The 24,720-nt window shown below is 42.7% G+C and overlaps 1 protein-coding gene across 5 annotated transcripts in view; it reads left to right on the top strand.

Annotated features, from left to right (window-relative positions):
* Positions 1 to 24,720, top strand: part of LOC109855592 — a 93,027-nt gene that overhangs the window by 18,720 nt on the left and 49,587 nt on the right. For all 5 annotated transcript variants that reach the window (XM_020430029.1, XM_020430034.1, XM_020430033.1 and 2 more), the window contains exon 6: positions 24,029 to 24,171. In XM_020430029.1, coding sequence (XP_020285618.1) covers positions 24,029 to 24,171 — 143 coding nt within the window. The remainder of the gene's footprint in view (positions 1 to 24,028; positions 24,172 to 24,720) is intronic.

Below are 24,720 nucleotides of genomic sequence, written 5' to 3' on the forward strand. Positions count from 1 at the left end.
CTCTCTCTCTCTCTCTCTCTCTCTCTCTCTCTCTCTCTCTCTCTCTCTCTTGTTTTCTCCTATTGCGAAGTTTCAAATTTCGAAATGCTCGTACAGACATATACGTACATGTTTGTTTCTCGACTAAAACGAGCGAACGATGGTTCCATCGACATTAACGTTTCATTCACGTGTACAAAACGCGCTGCAGAATGTTTCCGCGCGCGAAACAATAGCGCGTTGTATCATATGGTTTTTAAGAATTTTACTAATGTGCCTATATTGTATACGTGCGTTTTTTCGCTTTTTCATTTTTTTTTCTTTTTTACGTTCCGCTTCTTATCTTCTCGAATTACGCGAACGTAGACACACGCGTGCGCGCTATATTTTATGGAAAAATGCGGCGTATACGTCTTGCCACAAAAATATTATAATATGGAGATCAGATAAAGCTTACGGTCGCTAAAACACGTAGGAAGAATCAGATAATAAAGTGTACTTTTAAAAAGTATCGTAAAAATTTCCATTAGTTTTATATTTAAATTGCAAATATCTTATTCGAGAGAGAGAGGAAATGTTACTCTCTTTTTCTCTCTCGCACGCACGCATTTTAGTATTTTTATAAGTATAACATTTTCTCTGAAATTTCTCTCTCTCTCTCTTTTTTATGCACATATTTTACAGTTTGCTCGAGCAAATATAATTCTGTCTGACTGGAAATATATATTCCAAATTTTATTAATTTCTCTTCTACCTAATTTTTTTGCAATATTCCAAATATGATAAAATTATGTGAAATAAATTCAATAAAGAGAAATTCAAGTGAAAATATATACGGATATATTACATAAATAAAGAAGAACATCGATTTAGCGGAGTGTAGAAAGTGGAATTATATATTCCACGCTCTGAACGAGTTGTTGAAAAAAAAGTTTCCGTGAAATTTTGTAATAAAATAAGCACGATCTTTTTTTATTTTTGTTGTAAAAATACTCAACGCGAGTTATACTCGTGAGTGTTTTAAAGCAACTTTCTCGGGGAGTACAGCCCTTCATTTTTCCACAGTATCGGCGCGCCTCAAGGCGCAAAAAAAGAGATTCGAGAAATCGGTTCCGACGTGTATCTCTTCTCGCTGTAGAAAGGATCTTAATGCGTTTTCGCATTACGGATTGATGGCGACGGCGACGGCGACGGCGCGAGAAAAATTTACAGAAAAGGTAGAAAACGGAGATGAAACGCCAACAATGAAACTGTACCGTCAAGAATGTTTTATTTGCCTGGAACGTTTTGATGTGCGTACATAGAGCGTGTTAGCGTGCGTGTAAAGCAAGGAATGTCGGCACGCGTTTATTGATCCGTACAACGGAAACTGCGGAAGATTTGCTAATCGAAAATGTGACGTAACAGAATCGTCGGTGTCAAACATAAAAACGTAAAAGCGATATAATTTTGATTTACATAAGGATGTAATAACGACTTGCTGTTTTATTTGGCTGTAAATCTTTTCGGTACGAGAAGATTGATTTGGCGGCGAATCGTCACGCAAAATATGCAACTTGTCAATCCAGTCTTTCTCAAAATCGGTGGAATATTTTGTTATTAAACATCGGATCTCATATATCTTTCTCCGTATACGGAGAAGAAAAATGACCTCTCGATTATTTTCACGTCCGACACTTGATGTATATTTTTCTCGTATTAATTTTTTCGATTAATTGTTAATCGAGAAAATGGAATTACAATGCGGTGTTGTTTGTTTTTTTTCTATTCGGCCGCTTTGCTTTTAATTAATTTGCGTACCATATTTAGGTTGCGATTATGTGATCCACCAAGATTTATTGAAGAGATATATATATATTCGCGAGAGATATAAATTATTCGGAGTCCGTGGCCGCATAATCTCGGGAGAAAAGCCCGACGATGAAAAAGCGGAGATGCCAACGGATAATACTCGCGAGAGATATTTCTGCTGCGCCGCGAATCCTTTTAATCGCCTTCCATCTCGCGAAGTGACATCATCCCTCGGAACATCGATAAATTCGTCGCCTATATATATTCCAGAATCTCGCTCGGCATCTCTCGCCTTTCGAAATCAGCACGACCGATTAACAGAGGGATGTTCGTATACTTCCCTCTTCTTTCTCTCCCCTCCTCTTTCCATTATCCGCTTCGCTTTATTTACCGAGAGAAAATGTAATTTACGGTCGCGCGGAGTCGCGTTCAACAAAAGACCGGATTGCATTAAGTCATAACTGTAGTTGCGGGCCTTTTAATTGCGGAAAGTTTATCTTGCCGAACGAAAGAAAGAGAGAGAAAGAGAAAAATAGAAGAGAAAGAGCGGAAAGAACATCAGGTTTCGCAGAACACCCGGTCGTCGGGTTTTCTCCGGTTCATCTTTCTGATTAAGTTGTCGCGGAATTGAATAATTTTGAATGCAAAAAGCTCTCGCGCGCGAGAGTTTCGCTTCGCTATACACAACAGATTAGTTATGTATTTGTTATTTCTTTCGGCAAAGTTCTCACGGAGAACTCGCGCAAAAATGAAACATCTCATACAAACGAGATACGTACGGAAGATAATAAATAAATAATTATCGAGGAAAAATCTTTTTATTTTATTGATCGATTTATAAACGATTTATCAATATGCTATTTTGCGGCCGAAATGTAAATGCAGATTACGTAGCAATATCGGGACACGCGTGAATTTCCGGTGACCATATGGCGTGGTTCAATTTATTACATCCTGAATTCCCTTGAGCGCGTTAATCGCTTCTAGTTGATATCGAAGGCTCGGCGAGAGAGCCGTGTCAGGTTTGTATGTACTACGGATCTCGCACGGACCAATTCGGGCGATATTCGGGAAATAACGTTATCACAGTAACGCACACATTAAAACGGGATCTACGCGAGCAGATGTGTTTAATATTACACACACACACACACACACATGACATATTACGTCTTTTCGGCGGATTCTCTCTCTCTCTCCCTCTTTCTTTCGATTTTTTAACAAATTGTCGTCGTTGAGTTACAACGTTCCTCCGCGCAGACAAGATTTTATCTTATCGCAATTTTATATTTTCGCGCGTATCGGCATTAAGTTCGCGGAGAACTTCGTTCCCTCCGTGAGAAATATACGCGCGTCGATGTGTCCGGAATTATCGGAGGGAAAAAAATATATAGTTTATATTACACATCATTCTGTCTGCGGGTGTATACACATCGAGTGCGGAAAATTTTACGAGATAAAAAGACGTCACACAGAAACGGAAGCGTGGCGCGCGATCGAAGGAGTAGGTTTATTCGCGTTTTATTTTCAGACGAAGTCACCTGAACGGTGCCGCTTAATGGATCGACTATCCGACATTCCGGAAGCGCTCTTAATTTTTTGGAGAGAGTTCGATCATTTTTCTCGAAAGCACTTTCCGGCGAGCATTTTAAGAAAAACTGCAAAAGCCATTCGGCCAATGGCGCGCGCATTTGGCGAGAGAGGAGTGAATTTTCTTATTATTAAATCGCATCTTATCTCCGGATTGCGGACTTTATTTCTTTTACGCTATTCACTTTTTCCAAGCTTCGTAACGCGGAAGGCAAAAGAATTATTATTAATTGAACTTCGACGTTTTTTTGCGCTCTTGCGTAAAGAGAAACAACAAAGTTGTTTCTTAATTGTGTTTTTATTTACAAAGAAATGTTTTTTTACGTTATATAAAATTATTATATAACAAGTTTGATCACGTAAAGTATAAAAATCGTAACAAAAGGCGGAATGTTTTTTTCTCGTCGAGTTCTTCGGAACTGAATCTTTTCAAACAAACAAAAAAATAAAAAAAAAAATAAAAATAAAAATAATATCAAACTTCGCAGTGCGAACGAAGAGCAGCTAAGGCGCGAGGAAGTTCTCGACGCGAGAGCTTCCTTAGAAGAATATTTAGAGAAGTTTCTCACGAGTAACACCTCGCTAACCGCAAATATCTGCGTCGGCTCGCCGCAATCTGCCGTGATTATATACGCCACTGTACATAGTGTATATGTATACGCGGCGCTATCTTCTCTCTTTCTCTCTCTCTCTCTCTGTGAGAGCTCTCGCGCAGGGAGAAAAGTGCACAAAAACACACCTCGAGAGGACGCAGATAAGAAAACGCGAAGACGGAAAATTAACGAGCGGGAGCTCCGAAAAATCTTGCTTGGAAAAATTCGCGCAAATTGTAACTCAACAAATACGGGGTGTGTTTTGTTCACGCGCGAAGGCGTTTGCGTCAACATTTTCAAGTCTGTCTCACACACACACACACACAGAGAGAAAAACACTGTCGGAAAAGGCTAATTAAGCGGTTCTTTGCATTTGCACAAAGAATATGTAAATAAAGAAGAAAAAAAGAAACAAATAGCAGCGCGGGAAACTGTTTTTTCTAGTTCTAAATTTGTTCCCCTGTGTGTCTTATGAATATGTATTTTTTTTTTTTTTAACGTCGCGTATTTTATCTCCGTCCGAATGGGTACACAGAACGAGAAACTAGCATTAAAGTCGCGGCGGAGAAAGACTCGCTGTTAATCGGAAAATCGTTAATGAACGACTCTTATCCGCTCTTAATCTCGCGTGATTAAGTCTTTTGACGAACTTTGCATAATTTATTGCATCGATTCGTAAGGCGCTCGTGTTGTTTCGTTCTCGCGCGCGCGTTAAAGTTTCGAGTCTTATAAATATCCGCGCAAACGCCTGCAAAGTGGAAAACAAAACGCGATCTGAAAAGTTGAGACGGTACTACGTCGGAGGAGAGGAAATTACTACTACGCTTTTCTATACCCGTTATTCGCGGGGAGGGTATCAAATCTCGGACTATTTCAATTTGTAAGTTCGCGGAGAGAGAAAGAGAGAGAAAGAGAGAAATCGCTGTAACTTCGACCGGGATACATCCGCGCGCGGTGAACTTTATTCGCGCTCGTTTCGCCGCAAACTCGAAAACTCATTTTCCGAGTCAAGGAGGCGCGAAGAGAGCAAGCACGACGGGCTTTTTCAGTCCGGAGCGAGAGATCAGGGACGCTTGCGCCTCGCTTGGGAACGATTTTGTTTACTAACAACCCAACTTCCGAATTTGTCGCGCAACGATCGCGTTTTATCGTGAAATGCGCGCTGCAACAAATACGATGTAAAATATCTGCTGGCGTTGGTAGATAAAAAGTGATTTATTTTTTGTACTATGTTGTGTAATACTCCCCTGGATACCGCACATAACGCCGCGCGCTTAATTTTAAGGGAAGCAAAAATATGAGGGCGCTTATTACGTCGTCCAGCGATATTTCTAAAGGCGAGATATCTTAAAGACTGCTATTTAGACTCGTGTTTTTTAACGTTTTTTTTTTCGTCTTCTGTGTTATCTCAAAATACATGCCATACGATATCTACATGAAGCTCTTCTGAATTTTTTAGCGAGTTTTCCCACAACCCTGGCAAATGTCTCGACGATATGCGGCAGTTTCGAGCCCGCCACCTAAGTGCGAACGTATCGGGCGTGATGTGTGTGTGTGTGTTGTGTCTCTCGGGAGATGGGTAAGGTGTAAGGGATCCATCTTGCCACACTTGCTCCGATTTCCGGTGTTTGGCGGAATAGACTTATGTGCTGTGACTCTTGTGCGCCACACGTATGTTACACGCGGATGTCACTGATGTTAAGTAACATACCGATGCAAACAATAAATAAACATAGAGAGCGTCATAGAAAATACATGAGAAGCGAGACAAGAGACGTCGGTGTATATACACGCGGTGCTGTTACCACAGTAACGATAAACTGAACAAAAGGGGAAAAGAGAGTAAAGTTTTCCCCGTTACTTTAATAAAATACAAAGTCCAAACTACGGGAAAATTGTTTTATGTGTGAACGAGACGAGATTTATCTCCCCTTTACGACATATCTAAGGTCAAAGAACGGAATGTTAATCGTTGAATTTTTGAGAGATTTTATTTTTTTTATTTGTTTTTTTTTTTAGAACAAATTTTGACGCGAGAAAAATTTATCTCGTTCAGTTTTACGTCGGGTTGGATTTTCGCCGTGTGTTTGCACATCGTTACCGGTGTATATTGGTGCAATTTCTCCGCGCCGCGATTGGCCGAGTCCGGAGAGGCTTTTCTCTCTGTTGGAAAGAGAAAGAGAGAAAGAGAGAGAGAGAGAAAGTCCGTCGTATGGAATTGGCTGTTACAAGCAGCGGTTCGGTGGTGTTGTAAATTTATCAGCACCGCCGCAGCTACACCAAGGGGATCCTTTCGCGCGGCACGGGTCGTATAACTCTTTAATGCTCTCCAACGAGCCGTGTCCTCCTCCGTGAGAGGAGCTTCTTGCCCTTCTGGAGAAGCGGACGAACGCATCCGTCGCTCGCTCCGGAAAGGGGGGTTTGCTTTGTGTGTCCCTGTCGTTTTACAAAAGAGAATGGCATCCCTTTGGAGCGGATCTTCCCGTCGCGTCGTTCAGAACGCCCTCGTCGTGGAACGTCGTTGACTCCGCTTGTGCGTGTGTTCCTTCTGGCGCATACGAGAACACGGGGGAGGCAATTAACGGTCAGACTGCGGCTTTGAATTTTTTCAGAAAGCCATCTTTTGATACTCATCTCTGTTGTACCAGTAAATCTTCAGATTTTTATGTAGAAACGTATATGTTTAACTCGCGGATTAAAATACAGAGGAGAGAAGAGAAAGTTTCTGACGTGACAATTTTTTTTTTTTAATTAATATTTTGATATTTTAACAAAATAACTCCTCTAAGAAGAGCTTGAAATCGGACACTTAGTATTGGGAGGTAGCAACATTATTTATTTGTAACAACATAGATATCCACGGGTGTTTGTTATTTTTGCAATTTTGACATTATCGCGTGCGTATCGATATGTTTCATCTCGAGAGTGAGGATCGGCATGTGCGCGCGGTGACAGCGTAATCTCAGCATCGTATCGGAAATCGAGTTGGCGTATCGTAACATGCCAAAAGACGGTTGATTTCCGCCGTCAGTGCGGTAACGATAGTTTTTGCGCGTTGCGGCAAAAAAGCGCGCGTAACCGCTCGTGACGCCATTTTCGAGAGAGGTTTCGTTCGGATATTTATCGAGTCTTGCACTCACAGATATTTACAATGAAATCTTTGCGACGGTCGCGAGTGTGTGACAACAACAGCTTCGTTTCTCTTCCCCACCCTCGTTCTCCATCTCGGGAGACACGGAAAGAGAGCAACACAAGGGACAGGGGTGCGAGCCGTCGGGACGAAAGCGAGAAAGAGGTGGAGAAAGAGAGAGAGAGAGAGAGAGAAAGGGAGATATTCGTTATTGATTCGAACTCGACACAGCTTGGGTACGGACGTAAGCAGACCGTTCTTGTCGTTGTCAATGTGTAGTACTGGTACTTAGAGTGTTGATGGGATAGGCACAGGCGCACGCAAAAGCCTCCGCTGTGTAGTCGGATTAGATCGCGACGACGACGACGACGACGGGAGGGAAGTAAGGGCGGAGGGAGTGACCCCGATACGCGCTATCGACGGATGATCTTGAGAGCGGATCGCGCACGTTCACCCTGAGGGTGCGATGGATATCCGACGATTGTTGTAAGAATGCGGGATTGAGGGATTGACGAAATATGTAACGCGAGGGAGCGTATTGTCGGATTGATCAATTGTTAGACCGTCGACGGGCGAAAGGAAAGCAAAGTCTCCCTCTTTTGTGCGCGAGGGTTGATAAAAAAAATTAGCCCGATCACGAGTATTTTCGGGGTGTTTCAACCGCGCTTTTTCGTCGCTCTTGCAACGTCGTAAAGATCATTTCGATCTGTCTCTTGTAAAGTGGCCTTAGCAAGCGCGCGAGACAACTTTGCGCGCAACAACATATTTCACGCGTGACTTTCGCGATGGTAGCGCCATTTTCGGACAAAAGTTCCAACGGGAGAGTGAATAATGTAAATGTTGCCCGTAAACATTTCCCTTTGCCGCCGTCGATCTAACTTTTGTCCGAAAAATGGCAGTTTTTCGCTCGGGAGTAACTCGGGAGAATACTGTTACATTCAAACACGTCTGACGCCCCCGTGTGTACGCGTTCACAATACCCGGGAGCCGTGCTATCGATTACGACGATTGCGCTTTTAAAGGGAAAAAGAGGTATTTTCGAAGAGGAAATTCAAGAAATGGATGTTATTATATTATACGTCACACACTCGAGAAGAGAAAAGAAATGTGTTCTCTCGTATTTCCCTACTGTTATATAAATTTTCTACTGCGTGACGTAAACCATGCGAAGTTCAAACACGTTGCGTTTCTTCGGATAACAGACACTATCTGTCATAAGGGTAGGTAGGTTAATTGCAACGAAAAAGAATCCCAAAGCGCAATCCGACACTGTTTCGCAAAACACCCGCGGACAATTGTCGTTTCTCGGACAAGAACAACATTCTGCAGACGGAGAATCAGATATCGGCGAAATTACAAAAAAAAAGAAAAAAAGAATTTCTTGAACGGGGTAATTTTCATTTGGCAATTCGTCATATCGGAAAATCGATCCGCACGCTGTCGACAAAAGGTTCTCCCGTGTATGAGATATAATGAGGTGCGCCGCAACGGTAGAGTCGAAAAATCCCCGTTGAATAATAACCGTCGCGAAGACGCGGAGTGAGGAGTTATACGAGATAGTGACTGATGACGATCCAATCGGTCGTTAATTTTGATAAATGATCCGAAGAGGGAAAAAAAAGCCGAGCGCTTTTCCAACGATCCGCGCTCGCGTGATTATGCGCGCAGATTTTTTTTCTATCTTCTTCATATATCGGTCGCGCTGTGAAAACAACTTTTTTTTTTATCGTCGATGAACGCAAGCGAAATTAATTTTAACGAGATAAAATTAAAACCACGCATCAACCTACATTTTTTATTTTTTTTTTTGTTAGGTACGCGTATATATATATATATGTATAATTGCTTTATATTGTTACGCGTCTTCGTAATTTTATAATGATATACTTTCTGTGTCGCAGCTTTTACAATGTGATATATATACAATTTTTTTTTCGAAAATATACGAGGCAAACGTGAAAATGAAAATCGGCAGCGATGTGTGGCGCGCACACACATCTCGAGAGATCCAGTAGTATTTAATGTTTAATTCAAACTGCGCGCGCTCCGCAGTAATAATTCTCTGATACCGTCGACTTAATGTGTGAATTATCACTCGCACGACATGGTATACTTATCTCGCTTTATACGGTACTGCATGTTACACACACACTCTCTCTCTCTTTCCGTCTCCGTCTATTCCACGTGATAATTACACGTGCACTATTGATTAATCACATCATTACCGCTGTTGTAACTAAGCGTTCGACATTGGTTTCGCAACCTGATAATCCTCAACGCGCGACATAATCACGCGACGTATTTGTTGAAATTTGTTTCATATTTCGATCGCGCGCGGTCTCGAACTAAACTGTATGTATAAATATTCCGCGAAGAAATGCGATAACTCTTCATTCGCTTTAATTGCGCTCAGCGGATATATTTAAGTCAACTAAAAGAAAAAAAGTATTAAAAAGAAATGAATTATTGAAACCTTCGGTTTTTGTTCTAGGAAAACTTTATTTCTTCTGTTTCAAATTTATATATTGGAATTTTATACACAAGAGAGAAATTATTCGTATATATAAAATATACGACCGCAATTTATTGCCAAACGTAAAATACTACAATATTCTTTATGCCACGCAGAAGGTGAGAGCACTAAAAATCCATTTCTCGGTATTGACGTCGTAGCTACTACTTTGTCCCTTTTGAAAGTCTTCCATTTTGGTGACACGCGGATAGGAAGGGAGAGGAGCTGTGGTCCCGATCCTCTCTCCGAACTTCCAAAAAAGAAAATACGACGTCCAAGGGATACTTTTATGTGTCTGTCTCGTGTATATCTCACGTTCTCTGTATATCTCACGTTCGTATTTATATGGAAATGCATTCCCGACGACAAGGTATAAGTCGTTCGCTCCGCCGTAATGGGAGTGCACGTGATTCGGAATAGGATCCAGACGCGTCTTCGTATTTCCGAAGTAGTATATTGAAACCGACGCGTCTGCACTTACATGTCACGCGCCGCGCGCGTGAATCTCGCGATTCTCGTCCCCCTCTTTTCCTCCTCCCCCCCTTATCCTTGCATTGATTGCTCCGTTGTGGCGCGTTAATGACGTCAGGTTGCTGCAGCAACAATAACGCGCGCGCGGGGCACGTTGCAGCGATTCGCTCGCAACGTCGACAATTAATTTCGACGGAACTGATGGCACGCCGATAGCGGTCGAACGTACGACAGGGACGAAGGGCGGGAGAAAAGAGAGAAAAGACGAGGTGTACTACACGTGCGCGCGTTGCGAGAAAGAGACACTCGCTACGTTGGTTCCTGACGGGAATATGAGATATGTAACAACGATATATCCTCGTTTATCTCGATATTTCCGGAGCGGGTAATCCCATCACGCGCGGATGCGCGCGCGGAAGTGCAAAAAACTTCGAAACTGGAAGGGATAGATGGATTTCTCTCTTTCCCGGTGGAAAAACGTCACTTGTTTGCTTCTCTCTTTCTCTCTTTCTTTCTTTTTCTCTCTCTCTCTCTCTCTTTCTCTCTCTCTCTCTCTCTCTCTCTCTCCGCGTGTTTGTGAAAAGTTGTCTGCGGCTCTCGTTGCGGCCGCTGCAGGATTGAGTACGTGCCGGGGACGACGCGAAGCGTGTACAGTTTCTGCCGCGTCGACGGCGACTCCGCGACAAAGACGGAAACGGCGAGAAAAACGGAAATGGGAAGCAGAGAGTGCAGGAGATGGCTCGTTACGTCGTCGCCGTCGCGCGCTTACCAGCGTGCGTCATTTCGACGAAAGCGGCTCAATTTCGCTCCAGCGACGACGACGTCAGGATGATGCACACAATGCGCATCGAGTGCGTCTCTTATTCTCCGTCACTTTTGCTGAACGCGCTCTCGCGCTTTTGCTCCGCGACGGATCGTTCGGAATATCGAGCGATCGTCCGATAAAAAACCCGTCCGTCATAGAACATCGCTCTCAATCGGTGTCGGTTAAAATAAAAAAAAAAAAAAAAAAAAAAAAAAAGAAAAAAAAAGAGAGAAAAGCGACGTTCGTTAGATTCGATATCTCGTTCCTGCCATTTAATAACCGCGCGATCCACAAGCCGACATTCTTCGTCGCAATAACGCGGCGCGGTATAGAGTACAGGTATACACACAGAATATATCTCTCTCTATGCGTTTCTCTCGCGCATTTGCCAGACGATATAAATTACGCGCGTGAGATGAATGCGGGAGTCGCGTATCGCGTCGCTTAAAATTGTTTACGGTGGCGTATCCGAAATTGCAGCGGAAAATTTCGAAGCACTTTACTCGGCGGCTAACACGATTATGTCTTGATACCGAGCGGAAACTCGAAGATGAAATTAATTTGTTGCAACATAGCCCCGGGCTGTGTGCGCAGTAAATGCTCGCGAGAAACGATTGTTCGAAAATTGAAAAACCGAGCGTTCAAAAACGTTTGTTTATAAGGACACGAGCGTTACGTGCGCATTTATGCGAAGTTATTTATTTTGTTTAATTTAAAAACACATTACGACCTCGTGGTTTCATATTGTGTTTAATTGCGAAAACGGGTTGATGTGTTAAAATTGCTGAGTCAGGACACTCGCTATACAGTTTCTAATCAGATTCGCAGAATATGCGCCTTGTACACGTGCAAATAACGCTAGGAAATTTGTTGTTTCTGCATGGTAATGGTGCTGTAACCGCAACGTTTATGCGCGTTTTCGGAAGGCCGTTAGTCGAAATTTATGCATCCTATAAATAATTTACATAGTTCATTTGCTCGCTTCGCTTTTTACGTAGCGCGGCGAGCGTATAACCGCGCACGCAACGCTCATTCGCGACCGCGCGCGCGAGAGAGTGTAGCTTTCGTATTATATTTAACAATTCGTCTGATATATTTGTGTGAAAATGGCCGTTCCCGTACGCGACGACTCGTTTGATTTCAATTAATGAGATGACGTTCGCTCGAAATTGCGGTTCGCAATGCGCAAATTGCATTTGACGTGAAATTATTCCGCTTAAGCGCGCAAAAACGGTATCGTCCAAGTGGAGACTACGGGAGACGATGATTCCCCCATTTGATAATAATCTATCAGCATTGTCGATAATTACAAAAAGAAAAAAGTCTCTTCTCCGATATCCGTAATTTGCGAAATAAATATTAATCAGGAATTATTGCTTATATGCAAAAAGCTACATTAAATTGCAATATATCGAAGAGATTTCGCGGCAAAATACGAGAGACGTGGGAAATTCACGTGGAAATGCGATATCATCGTCTCAGCACGATGCTTTGTATATTGAAATTCGACGTCCGTCGTGCGCGCGAGTTAAAATAATGTAACTGTTGAATTAGCAATCATGACTTTTATATTATATTATGCGCGAGACACAACGTGTGTGTGTGTGTGTGTGTGCGCGCGCGTGTGTGTTTTGTTACTTCGACGTAATTATATATACGCCGGTGCTTTCACCGTAGATTTATTTAGATTAAAGCTTGATTTAAGCTTTGTCGGATATGTGATCTTTTTTGTGTATATTTTACAAGCTTTATAGCGTAGCGTAACGCGCCCGATAACAAACACGCATCTATGATATTACATATTCCGCGAGAATAAAACGCGGATTAATTCTCCGTGCGCTAAAATGATTACGCGAAAACGGTATGTATCTCTTCGGTAAATATTTAGTGAAACTTTATGTATTATATTAAACTTTATGTATTATATATTATATAATATACACGCTCTGCTAAATTATATTATATATTCTCCGAGACTTGTTTCGCGTAGAAACAGATGTTATCCGCGCGTATTAAAAGAGCGTGTATGCGCGTGTCGCGTAATGAAATTAAGGCGGCAAATAATGAAAATAAAAGACAAATATTGTTTTTCATCAACGCAAAATTTTCGATTACGATAGCGTGTATATTTGTTTTATCGATTATATTTGTTTTATGATTATACCGGCTGTTAATTAATTCGCTTGTTAAAAAATCGTGCGAGCGCATCTCTCTCGATTCTCTTCTCGCGCGAACAATAATAGTTAGTGATTTCGCGCCGGTAAAATCAGGCTGCTTGTTCCCGTTCGAGAGAATCTATATCCGATCGCGACCAGCGGCGCATGAATATTCCTCTAAGCAGCTGTGGAATTGTGTGTTCGCGGCAAAATCCCGTACTCTCCCATAAATTATATGGCGCGCGCGCGCGGTCGTCGCGGCGAGTCGCTCACCAGGTTCCAAAGATAAAATATTCAGCTTTGATATGGAAACGTAGGAGCGACCGTTATTACCATAACGTCGCCGTGTACGATTCTATTCCGTTTTCTGCTTTAATCAGCGCTATAAATCTCATGTCGACTGTTAATCCGTTTCCCCGATCGCGAATATAAATCATTTGGGCGAATTGTTTAATCTTCTTTGTGATTTCGGCGATTCTAAATATTGACGCGATATGATGGCGATAACAATAACAACAATCGCGGAGCGTGCGGGTTGCGAGAAGTTTTGAGAATTTCCAATAAATTTTCGAATCGAAACTCACTTTACGCGATTACAAAAGAAAAGTATTAATTTTGTCGCGAGTGTATTGTATTTGTTGACGTTGAGCACGAAACAGTTTTATTTACCCTTCAAAGATCGGAAATTTTGCAGAATTTTCGAAATGGAACGGATGATTTGATTGCGCCAATGCGTCACGATAATAAATCGATTGAGATACATTTAGATTTTGCCAAGATATCAAACGGAGAGTTAACGTGACATCAGAGGAATATTGTCACTGATAAATGTTGTTTGTTTCAAAATATTGATGTCCTGCTGGCAATATGCCCGCCACCGGTCTTTTATCTATGAACGCACCGCGCTTTTCAATCTCATATAAAGAGATCGGACTTTTTATATTTCAATATATACTTTTTATCTCTCATGTGGCGCGATAAACAATATATTCTGCTGTTCAAAAAAAAATTCTTTGATATCAGTCGTATATTTCGAAGTCAGATATTGTTTGTATCAAAAAAAGATTAACAATCGAATGACGTTGAAAAACTCACTCTCGCATAATATCTCTTTATTTCGAGGAGTTTCGTCGATTGAAGATGGCAATCGGTTACGTTGTCCTTTGTAATATCAAATGTGGAGTTTGCACACATCAAGCGGCGCTTTCGAGTTTCAGAGTCGCATTTTCCGTTTCTAACCAATCGCCAAAGTCAAAATTGTCAGAGTTCCAAGCGTTGAGAAATCACCTCTCGCAATTAATTACACGGTTTCGCGTTCGAACTTTTTCTCTTAAGAAACTGAAACTTGTGCGCGACAAACTTCTCTTATAGACTCTGTACACACGGAAGCAGACGTTAAATCTCTTCGAGAATAGAAGGAACCTTTTGATCGCGCGCATTCGAAGTGAGAGGACAGGGATTAACTGTCATGTCAAATAATTCGGGATCCGCGCGAGATGGATGGGAAAAGGCGCTCTCGTAGATTAAGGACAAGTTTGTTTGAAGCGGAAATGTTGCAGCAACGCGCGCACACGCGGACGTCGCTTTAGATCGCAATAAATGATAGATCGCTCGGGCTGGGGATATCGGCCACCCGGGACGAAAGTTTGAGAAGTGTATTATTCGCCGCCGTCTTATTCTTTTCCGCGAGAAAGCCGCTTCCTTCTCGATCTCCGGTATTCGCGACACGGATAATTTATACGGCTGCTTTTTTTGTCGTTTCCGCGCAACTTTAAAGCGCGCTGAATTTTAAAATAAATATATAGGTCGCGCGTTCAATCTCCATACACGGAGCTGAACTACGCTCGCTTTTTGGAGTTTCTTGCTTGCTCGAGTTCGGCTTTCTCACGCGCGCGCAAGGCCTTTAATTAAATTAATTGTGCGCGCCTGTTTTTGCGCGCGCGCAATTTATCAAATCTCTCTCTCTCTCTCTTTATGTGTCGTCTTTCGCAAAAATGTTATTTACGGTTTTTTCTCTCGCAAAGTGCCGTTGTTTTCGTTTGAGTAATTGCTTGTTTTGCTCTGTCACGTAGATACGCGTATTTCTTCATGTAAATAGTACCGTTTCTCTCGCGCGACGAATATTTCTTTCTTTTTTTTTTTTTGTTTTTTTTTTTTTCATTTCCGAACGATGATTGCAGTCGGGCGTTTTTCTGTTTATTTGTTCGCGGAAAATCTGTTACAGTGATTTTAATTGTACATTGTGTTCGCCGAGAATAACAAAGAGAGCGAGAGACGATTTATCGGGCGGAAGAGAGACAGAAATGTTTAATAACGTGATGAAATAAAATTGAAATGCAGCGCCGTTCGCTCGCTTGCTCGCTCGTTCGCTGCGCGGACCTTCGGATTTAATAAATTGACGATCGATTAATCTCAATGAGAGAGAGAGAGAGAGAGAGATGCTCGCGTAGTCCGACGTTCACGCGCTAAATTATAGAGATTAGATGAAGTACCCTTGTCAAGTAACTTAGCTGGAAGCTTTGATCACGTCGGATAATATCATGACGACAATGTGCGCACATAATAGAGACCGCGCGTTCATATATGTATGTTACGTACACGTATATGTATACGGTATATACATTATATTCACTCGGGAGTAACCTCTAAAGCCCGTAATGAGATAACGCTCTTGATGTGCGTGACTGTTTCACGCATATATGAGAAGGTTTTGAATGGCTAAGTAGTAGGGTAATGAGTGTCACGTCGCACGGCGTTTAATCAAGTCGCGCGCTGCGCTGCAGGAAATTCCGGATCTTAATTAGAATTTCCTATCGTTTCTGATCGGGGGGGAAGGAAGAGAGCGGAGGGGGAAACAATAAACGACCTGGCTTGGGGATTAATCTGTGTTCGATAGCAGCGAGTAAGTATACGGGGCGCGCACTCGTGACGACGACGGTTAAACCCGAGGAGAGTTGGAAGATTTACTTATCTCATATAGCGTGCGCGCGAGAGGAAGTTGATACAACTTTATCGGGGAGAGGCCGGTATCTGTATTCATTACAGGACTCTTCTCCGATTACCTGCTGATAGCCCGCTCTGCGGTAAGTGCGAAATTATTCGATCGCGTTTGACTATAAAATACGTACGCGCGAACCGAGTCGATCGCACTAGTGATTGCCACTTACTATCGAGCGTTCGCATCTACGTAAAAGGCTATTTTTTATTCCGGAGGGAAAATTTAATCGATTTTGTGTGTATATATATATATATATATATATAGATACAAATATATTTATATTGAGAGGACGTATTTTTGTGGCTAAATTTATAACCGTAATTGTGAACCTTTTCTATTCAAGCTTGACTTGCTCTCTCGTGAAAACAGAAAGATCTTACCGGATCTTTTACCTTTTATTTCTGCATTGCAGATGATTGCATTTGTTTGCGCTGAGAAATTTGAGAGCGGATTGGATTCCAGCTCCAGTGATTTTAGATGTCTTTCAATTTTTCATGTTGGATATTGTGTGCATCGTACTACTTAAATTTAATAAGCTCTTAAATTGCCCTTGCGTGTAACTTGGAAATCAATTTTCCATTATATTACCGATTTTTTTCACCAAATCGATAGATAGATTCTTTTAGATTTCGAAATTCACTTGCTTAAGTAGTTGTTTTATCTGTTACTGTCGTTTTTTTTTATTTTGTTTGTGTATTTCTGGGTTTGTTTCCTTTTTTCTCTTTGTTATCACTTGTATAAATGTTTATATCGGAAAGTTCGCAATTTTAATTACAACACGTAAAAAGCATTGTGTATAATGTTTCTTTCTGCTTTGGCGAAAGTTTCGCAGAGATAATATTTGCATGCTGAAGAAATTTTGCTGTAAGCTTTCTACGAATTTGTCTCGAAGATCGCGTTGATTCAGCTATCGTGTGCGTTCGTTTCACTTGCAGCGACGGCTTCCAACAGCACGAAACTTTTTCGGCGTCACACAAAAGAGAGGGAAAGGAAGATTAACCTAGTGACTGGACCGACATTGTGTAAGCCCTCACACGTCAATCCGAAACAAAAAACCACCTTGTCAGCTTATCCGCCCTAATCATCCCCGCTAATTCAAAGTACACAACCTGCAAGACCTGTGTGTGAATTGTTTTTTTTTTTTTTTTCAACATTTCTTCCGCGTGTATCTCTGAGTCTCAAACGTCAAACTTGATTCTTTACTCGCGTGCACCGTTACGAGACGAGGAGGTAAAGTGCTCGAAGTGTGCCGCGCTTATCGGAGATTTCTCGAGTTTATTAACACCAACAGTTTGTTTCTCGCGAATAAAAAGTCGGCGCGATTGAAAAACAGAAGAAAAAAGTAATATCAAGCCAAACACACACATGCTTTATGCAAATCGCGATACAATCGCGACGTTGTTTTCTCCGAGAAAGTAACTTCGACTATAGTTTCGACTATGGGTAAGTATAGAATAGTATTAGAATACAAATTGCTTTTTCGGACAAAACAATTTTGCATCTCAATTAGCCGCGCTGAGGGAGGAGGAAGAGGAAAGAGGTCGTGTACTTTGCTTCTCACATTATCATTCATCCATCCCATCCATTCGTCCAATTACAAAGTCGTAAAGAGCCGACACGACGTTTTCGCTCGCGCTTCGCTCTTTGTGTGACAAGAAATTATGCGCGACAACGCGCGAATCTCTCATCACGTGTCGGGGTTTTTAAAAAATTTGAATTTCAGCGCGCGTCAACTTGCGTATCAAAATCGGATTTCCGCGTCCGGGAGTTTTTATGAAATGATACACGCGCGCGCGCACAGACACGCAAGCTCATCACGGCAAAAGATTGTCATAAAACGAACTCGCTATGTGCGGGAGAAGAAGAACAGACGGTGTGACGCGGGTGAGAAATTGAAGCGTATTTGACTTGCAAACGGGGATTCTCTCGGTTTCCCGTTAAGCCTCGGGGACGCGGAGACGTTTATATCTTGATACGTTCTAAAAGTTTCAGTAAGATGTACCCCGGGTAGTGAGACGGGAAGAGAGAGAGAGAGAGAGAGAGAGAGAGAGAGAAAGAAAGGGAGTTGAGAAGGGAAAAGTCTCGATCTCCGACGACGGACAAGGAGAAGAAGGAGATACTCTCGCGGCGACACTACTGAAAACAATGGAGGCGGAAGTTTTCTGCCTCCGCTGTTTCTAAGTGGCGGCAGTCGCTATATGGTCGGACAACATACTCGAATCGATAAGCGCGTCGTCCGTGTGTATGTGTGTGTGTGTGTGTGCGTGTGTGTTTGTGCCGCGGGTATGTTATATCGGCACACACACGGGGCAGAGGAGAGGAGAAGAGGGATATATACACACACGACTAAAATACAAGACCGATCGAGAAGAAGGTTTTGCTTTGTGGCGCGGCACTCGCGTCAATTTTTATCGCGCTTTAGCAATTTCTGCTGTGCGTTTGACATTTTTACCTTTTCTCATCTCTTTTCGCGCTCCGCGGCATCGGAGATGCGTGTGTTTCTAACGATATAAAAAAGAGAACCCATTGGTTTTTCGATACACACGTGATACACATCTTTATTATTTTTACGCGGCGGTGTATCGCGCGCGCGCGCGTTGAAAACTTGTCTCTGTTGTGTCGAATTAAATTTCAATCGAGAAAAATAGAGAATCGAGATTTAAAAGGAAAGTTTAAAGAACTCTCTCGACCCGACGAGGATTCAATTATAAAAAGTTTTTGTGTCGCACAGTCGGAGAAGGAAACATTAACACGTTCGATCTGCCAGTATTTCTTACAAATGGCCTCGCCCGGGTACATTTACGACATTGTGGAGGTTCAATTTACTCTTCAAACACCGTTCCATCTCTTCGCCTTGGTTTTTTGTTGTTTACTCCGCTCGGTCGTATTCTCGGGATTAGCGGCGGTCATCAAATAACGCCCGCGAGGACTCAAAACAAATCAAAACTCTCGCACTTTGAAGTTTAAGCACAATTTACAAGCGAGACTTAATTGAAGTCGTTCCCGGAAACGGCCGTTCGTCAGAAGATTAATTGGCCTTTCGAAACCGTCTACTTCATTTGACTCGAGTCCGCGGGATCTGATCACGACCGGGGAGGGGATATACGCTCCGGTTTAAATATAATTTCCAGATTACTCTTGTGTTCTACATTGCACACACACACACACACACACACACGCACACGCACGTACATCGTTACGTGCTCCGTTTTCAATAGATGAAGATGGTATCGATCGCGCGCGCGCGCGCGCTTGTAAAGCGCTCGCTTAAACAGATCGGGGAGGCAGGAAGAATAAATAACTCCTGCAATCGCCGTTCGCTGCAATCGGAGCACGTTTTGTGCGATCGTAAAAATCATTCCTCAACAAGCAGTTGTGAATAAATTAGAGTCGTACAAAAGATCCTCCTAATGGAAAAGGGATTTTCTTCGGTACGACGCGCGCGTTTTCTCGATCTCGCGATCGTCGCGGAAGATCAAAAACTTACACGGTTGCGCGCGATTTCCGCGATTTTTTTTTGTTCTACAAGGAACATAAGAAACCCAGCTGTTCCAGTATTGTTTACACTAAATTGCACCCGAGGTGGTTCGCGTAATTATCTCGTAGCACTTGCAGCTTCCACACAGAATTTACGTCGACGATTTTACATAATGGACGCGTTTCATACAAAGTATGAGCGCGAGCTGTTCCCGTAACAGTTTGGAAATTCGGCGAAAGTTTAGTGTGTCAGCCAACCATGTAACTATTTCGCGGAACGGAACAATGGATAGTTAGACGCTCCGCATTGCGCATCGTATAAGTACATTCGCTAGCGAGCGAGCGAGCGGGCGGGCGCGCGCGAGCGAGCGAGCGGATCTTACATTTTCTTCCGGAACCGATCGCGCGACGTGGCTGGCGGAAGTGAGTTCGGCGCGAATTATTCACGCGGAAGAGTATCCAAGTTTAAAATCCGCATCCGTTTTTGCGTGAGAAACGGCGCGACGCGTTGTTGAATTGGCGCCCGTTTTCTCTCTGTACGTATGAATGTGTGTGTGTGTGTGTGTGTGTGTGTGTATTTCCCGTCGAAGTTCAGGTTTAAAATTCACGTCGGGGAAATGTCGGGCAAGTGATAAACGGGTGGAAAAGAGGCGCGGGGATAAGTAGTCTCGCGGTATTTTTATTTTACGATGTACCGACGTCGTTTGCTCTTCTCGTGTGTGTTAAAGGGCGGCTTTAAAACTGCGCGCTCTCTCTCTCTCTCTCTCACAATTGTGCCGTCGGTATTTTCCTACATCGTCTCGAACATTACCGTGGTCCATCCTTTTCGCTTTCACGAGGAGACGCTTGCACGCCCACTTCGCGTACACTTTGAAGCGCGCGCGCGCTCGCTGCGAAAGTAATCTGAGAGCTCGGTACACACGGCTCCCAAGATCCGTCTCATTCATAATTTAGAGGGCATCAGAATACTACGAGGAAGCAAGAGAAAAAGAAAGAAAAAGAGAGAGAGAGAGAGACCGTTTCTTGACGTTTTCGTCGCATATCTTGCGCCGTCTCCTACATTAACTTAATCGCTCTTGCGCGCGTCTTACATTCTGCTTTTACATTGCGCTTTACTTCGCGCGGAAATTTTTATTAGCGTTATTATGATTTCACGATGAGAAGAAACCCGCGTCTCTCTCCCTTTCTCGGAAAGAAGGAAAGCCTTCGGAAATCTAATAAAACGCGATTGTTAATTAACGGAGTTGCGCTTTCATCGCGATTTATTTTCAACGTTTGTTTCACATTGCGAATCGAGCGCTGTTATTATTGCTATTATTCTGTTTACAAATACGTGTTTTTACTCTATTCAGATGATGCGCTCTGTGCAAGCGATATTTAACGTAATTAAAAACAATATTTTATCGTCTCTTCTCTGATGTTAATATTTGTTTTTAACGGAAAAAACTTCGATATATTTATTGGTGTTTATATAAAATTTCTATTCCACTCTTTCTGTGTAAAAATTTTTTTTTAATTCCGTAGATTATGTTTTCATTTATGTTCGCGCGCAATCTCGTATGCAGATATACAATTTTGCGCGCTGTTCCCGTGGAACGCCGTTACGTCATGCCGTAGTTAATAAAGCAAGATGAATAGCGAGATAAATAGTGGGATAATACGGCGCAAGTAGCACGCAAAGTGGATGCATCTTCGAACTTCGTGCGTCGTTTTTCACGATCTTCGACTCTCGCACGATCGAGGAGAAATAAATTCTTCCAAGAATTTTGTCCTTCGGTAAAAAAAAAAAAAAAAGAATTATAACGATTCGCGTTTGTTCGTGCTCCGTGACGTTCGGGCTCTGTGTGTGTGTGTGTGCGTGTGTGTGTTGTGTGGGTGTGATGCGTTTACGCTGACATCGCGGTACCTCGTTAAGCAACCCTTCGAACCGCAGAAAATCGAGACGTAGATTACCGTGACTGTGGGCGAGACGAGAGTCAGTCAGTATCATTAGCGACGGTGCGCGCTCGGCATCGAAATCCGCTTTGACGGAAATTGGGTAACGTGGCCATTATAGTCCCGTTAAATGCCGAGGCATGTAGCTTTGCGTGCTCTATGGCAAATGTCGCGGAGAATACCGCCACTCGATAAACGACGGGCACGCAATGGGAAGCAATAGCAAAGATAATCAGGTTTCATGTGATTGCGTTGTGTATCGCGACGAGGAATTCTCACGCTAATGTTGTTGTTGTTTTCCGAGATATTTTTGCTCGATGACGCGAGTCGTCTTATTGTCGCAGCTGCGAATTATTTACGACGCATGTCCGCGTCCTCGCGAGATAAGATTTATATTAATTTGTTTGTGATAAACTATATAGTTTTTTATGTATTGCTGCGCAATTGCAAGAAGAACTTTTGAGTCGAGTAAAAACAGTTAATTGCTCCGTCACTCGATACGCGGTAAGTCATTCGAGAAAGAGAGAGAGAGAGAAAAAAGATTTTACTTTTTCACTTTGTAAACGTAATAAAATTGAACATTTCTACTACTTTCGTCTGGGATACGTACACAGAACGTTTTCCTTGAAGGATCTGTGAATTTCAACTTGGAGGCAAACTGAAAGAAGGAATTTCTCCGTTGTGCACTCCTTAAAATTAAATTGGACAAGACCCTTTTATTTTCCGCCGGGAACACGATGCCTTTTATTCAGGCGGAGCTATCGCGGGCTCTTATTTTCGGCTCTCAGTATCCGTGATACGGTGAGGGAAGTGCTTGGCTGTGCTGTTGGGACGCTTTATATAGCAACTTTGAAGTACGTTTAATTACGTAGAACTTGCGGTGGACTTCGCGCAAAGTTCCTCTCTCTATCTATCTATCTATCTATCTCACTCTCTCTCATTCTCTCACTCTCTCTTCATCCGAGAGTCTGTCGCGGAGAAATTTAATTGGTCAGATATCGGGGGCTCGCGGCCTGTCAAAACCTCTCTTATCGTACTGTCTCCGATTCCGCCTTGTCGTTCCACTGTCGTTCGGATTCCACGACAGATTGCGGACGCGACGTCTGGCTTGTTCCATTCCAGGCCGAGTGATATAGATATGCCGCACTATCTTGACAGTTTCTACGAAACGGTAAAAGCTCCCTTTCAGAACGAAATATTTTAGCATTGCGACAATCTCCGTTGCCATTCATTTTTCTTAGATCTCGGCAGCTGCTCGGTCGTGTACAAACGTTTCGTTCTTTTTCTTTCTATATCCCCGAAAGATAAGACATGAATTTCTTGTTTTCTTTTTCTTTTTTTTTTCTTTCTTTTTTTTTTTTTTTTACGATAGAGATGATTTTAATCGGTACAACTGAATTCACCGCGAATTTCATCCGCCAGGGGAAAAGGGGGTGAATTTATTCCGATATAATTCTTTTTAATCTCTAGCTCGAGAATGTTATCGTTTCGCGTGTTTTGATGAACTGTTTTCGTAACGTATATTGTATAATATACATTGCCATGTGTGTGCGTGTGTGCGTGCGTGTTGGATCAGAAACATTGAAAGCGGCGCGCGATGTTTATTATCGCTAATTATCCGGTTACCGTATCATTTGTTACAAGAATTTTTGACCATAAAACGCAAACAGTGGCGATTTTATGAAAAAATTATGTCATGAAAAAAAACCGAAAAAGAGGTTTCACGACACGTCGCACGTTACACGTCGTTTTTTATTTTGCGTGACAACAAAAGCTCGCGCGACACGTGGTGAGAAAGAAACAAGAAAGAGAGAGAGAGAGAGAGAGCGGTGTTACACATTACAAGTACGATAATCCGCTTCATGCATAAATAAGCGGGGTTAAAACCGGGATGAGAAAAAACTCCGTGCGTTAGTTGTCTCTCGCTCGTGACATCGCAGAACGGTGCGGCGGAAATTTTTGTTTAACATATCGGTCTCAACCGCATTGGAATTTTACGACGTCGTTCAAAGAGCTTTCAAACACAATCGCAAACTATAGTAATTACGCGACGCGGCGCGTGTCAAAGTTTCGCGATCGATTTCTCCCGCGTTCTCGCGGAAAGAAGATGAAGATCGCAACGATATGATAATGCGAGGTCGATGACCTCGGCGTATATACGTACACAGAACGAATCTAATTATAGTCACACCGAGATGGCCACGTGTGTTTGCGCGATGTGTATTCATATCGCGTTTATTAGATAAGTTGATTATCGATCGTCGTTTAATTATTTAGCGACCCGATTCGAAATGCATAAAAGCGGACGCGCGTTCGCGACGCGTACGGCGGCCGGAAATGTCAATAGCAAACAATACAGCTGATTGCCACGTAATGCCATTTTGAGAGTCTGATGTTCGCGCGGTTACAAAATACCGCCGCGAACTTATCTCGCTGCAGTTCGCCTCGCTTCATCTCAGAAGAATCACTTTTTTTTTTTTTTTTTTTTTTTTGGTTTCTTTTGTTTTCTACGTAACGAATTATATCATTCTCGATCGCTCGCTTTCCTCGCTTCGGACAAATATCGAATGACGATTCATTTCATGTTTCAGCGACGGACGACTGCTAGAGGGGGATCAGATATTGGCGATCGATGGGCAACCGCTAGATTCGAATGTCTCCCATGAGCAGGCGATCGCAATTCTTCAGAAGGCACGTGGTCTGGTTGAGCTAGTCATCGCGAGAAGCGCCCAAGGTGAATTACAACGTTCTCGTGTTACAGACAAACTCGCTTACTCGCGTGTTCTTGAAGCGTGAAAACGTTGTTTGTGCAATTTGCGCAGAAGAGGATAACGCCCGCGTCGAGAAGCAACGTGTGTTGCAAACTATTTTGCACACAAGTACAACACAATAGATTAATGTAATGAATTATTATTAAAGGGAGACACACTGAGAGAGAGAGAGAGAGAGAGAGAGAGAGAGAGAGAGAGAGAGAGAGAGAGAGAGAGAGAGAGAGAATCCACTCTCGAGTTAATCTTCGCCCGCGAACTGCGATTTTTGCGAGTTTCCAAACGGCGCAGCAAAAATATCGCGCGTATCGCGCGAAAGATAATTGCTCAAGCTATTTGTGATGTTCTCCCTCGCGAAGCGACGCAACATTGTACGTGTCAGCGTGAATTTTGATATTGTTGAATTTCTCACACCGCGGGGAGTTAAGTTAGTTTTGCTCCGGCAAAACTCTTTTTTCTTTTTTTTTTTTTTTTGTGCCAAGTCCGCGGTTGTTGCATATGGAACAGCTTTCGTA

The sequence above is a fragment of the Pseudomyrmex gracilis genome, unplaced genomic scaffold, assembly GCF_002006095.1.
Source record: "Pseudomyrmex gracilis isolate BER0280 unplaced genomic scaffold, ASM200609v1 scaffold_93, whole genome shotgun sequence".
Classification (NCBI taxonomy): Eukaryota; Metazoa; Arthropoda; class Insecta; order Hymenoptera; family Formicidae; genus Pseudomyrmex; species Pseudomyrmex gracilis.